The 651-nt window shown below is 62.1% G+C and overlaps 1 protein-coding gene across 2 annotated transcripts in view; it reads left to right on the top strand.

Moving 5' to 3' along the window:
- Nucleotides 1-550, top strand: part of RDH8 (retinol dehydrogenase 8 (all-trans)) — a 7,099-nt gene extending 6,549 nt beyond the window's left edge. For both annotated transcript variants that reach the window (XM_014961134.1, XM_014961135.1), the window contains one exon: nt 235-550. In XM_014961134.1, coding sequence (XP_014816620.1) covers nt 235-459 — 225 coding nt within the window. In that variant the 3' untranslated portion in view covers nt 460-550. The remainder of the gene's footprint in view (nt 1-234) is intronic.
- The last annotated feature ends 101 nt before the right edge of the window (nt 551-651 follow it).

The raw sequence follows: 651 nt of genomic DNA, 5'->3' as shown, positions 1-651 counted from the left end.
TGAGGCCCCATCCCTGGAGATATTCAAGGTGAGGCTCGACGAGGCCCTGGGCAACCTGGTCTAGTTGGGGGTGTCCCTGCTGACTGCGGGGGAGTCGGACTAGATGACCTTTGGAGGTCCCTTCCGACCTGGGCAATTCTATGATTATTCTATGATTCTATGATTTTGGGGGACAGTTCCTGGTGCCCCCACGTCGACCTTGAGCCCCACCATGACCCTGTTCTCCCCTCGTAGGCCATCGTCAACGTGATTGGAGCCCGGCGCCCGGCTTTCCGCACGCAAACCAACAGCCTCTACACCCCTTTGGTGGCCCTCAAGTACGCGGATCCCTCGGGGGACCTCTCGGTGAGGACCTACTACCGTCTCCTCTTCAACTATGGCACCCTCTTCCACCTCAGCATGGCCGCCCTGAGGTGCCTCACCTGCGGCTGCTTCCGACGGAGGGTCACCCCGGTCTGAACGGGGCACCCCAAAGTGTGGGGCTGGGTCCCTCCGTGGTGGGGGAAAGGGTTTATAGATGGGGTTCTGTGCCCCCCACCCTGGCATTGCCCACAGCAGGACACACGGATGCATCCCCCCCCAGGGTGGAAGAGTTGGAGAAGGGGGTGCTCTCCCAGCAGGATGGGGTCCCCGGTGGGGCTGAGCCCCTTT

Source organism: Calidris pugnax, unplaced genomic scaffold, assembly GCF_001431845.1.
Source record: "Calidris pugnax isolate Ruff unplaced genomic scaffold, ASM143184v1 scaffold553, whole genome shotgun sequence".
Taxonomy (NCBI): domain Eukaryota; kingdom Metazoa; phylum Chordata; class Aves; order Charadriiformes; family Scolopacidae; genus Calidris; species Calidris pugnax.
The sequence above is the reverse complement of the archived record's forward strand: the minus strand, read 5'-3'. Positions and strand labels throughout refer to the sequence as shown.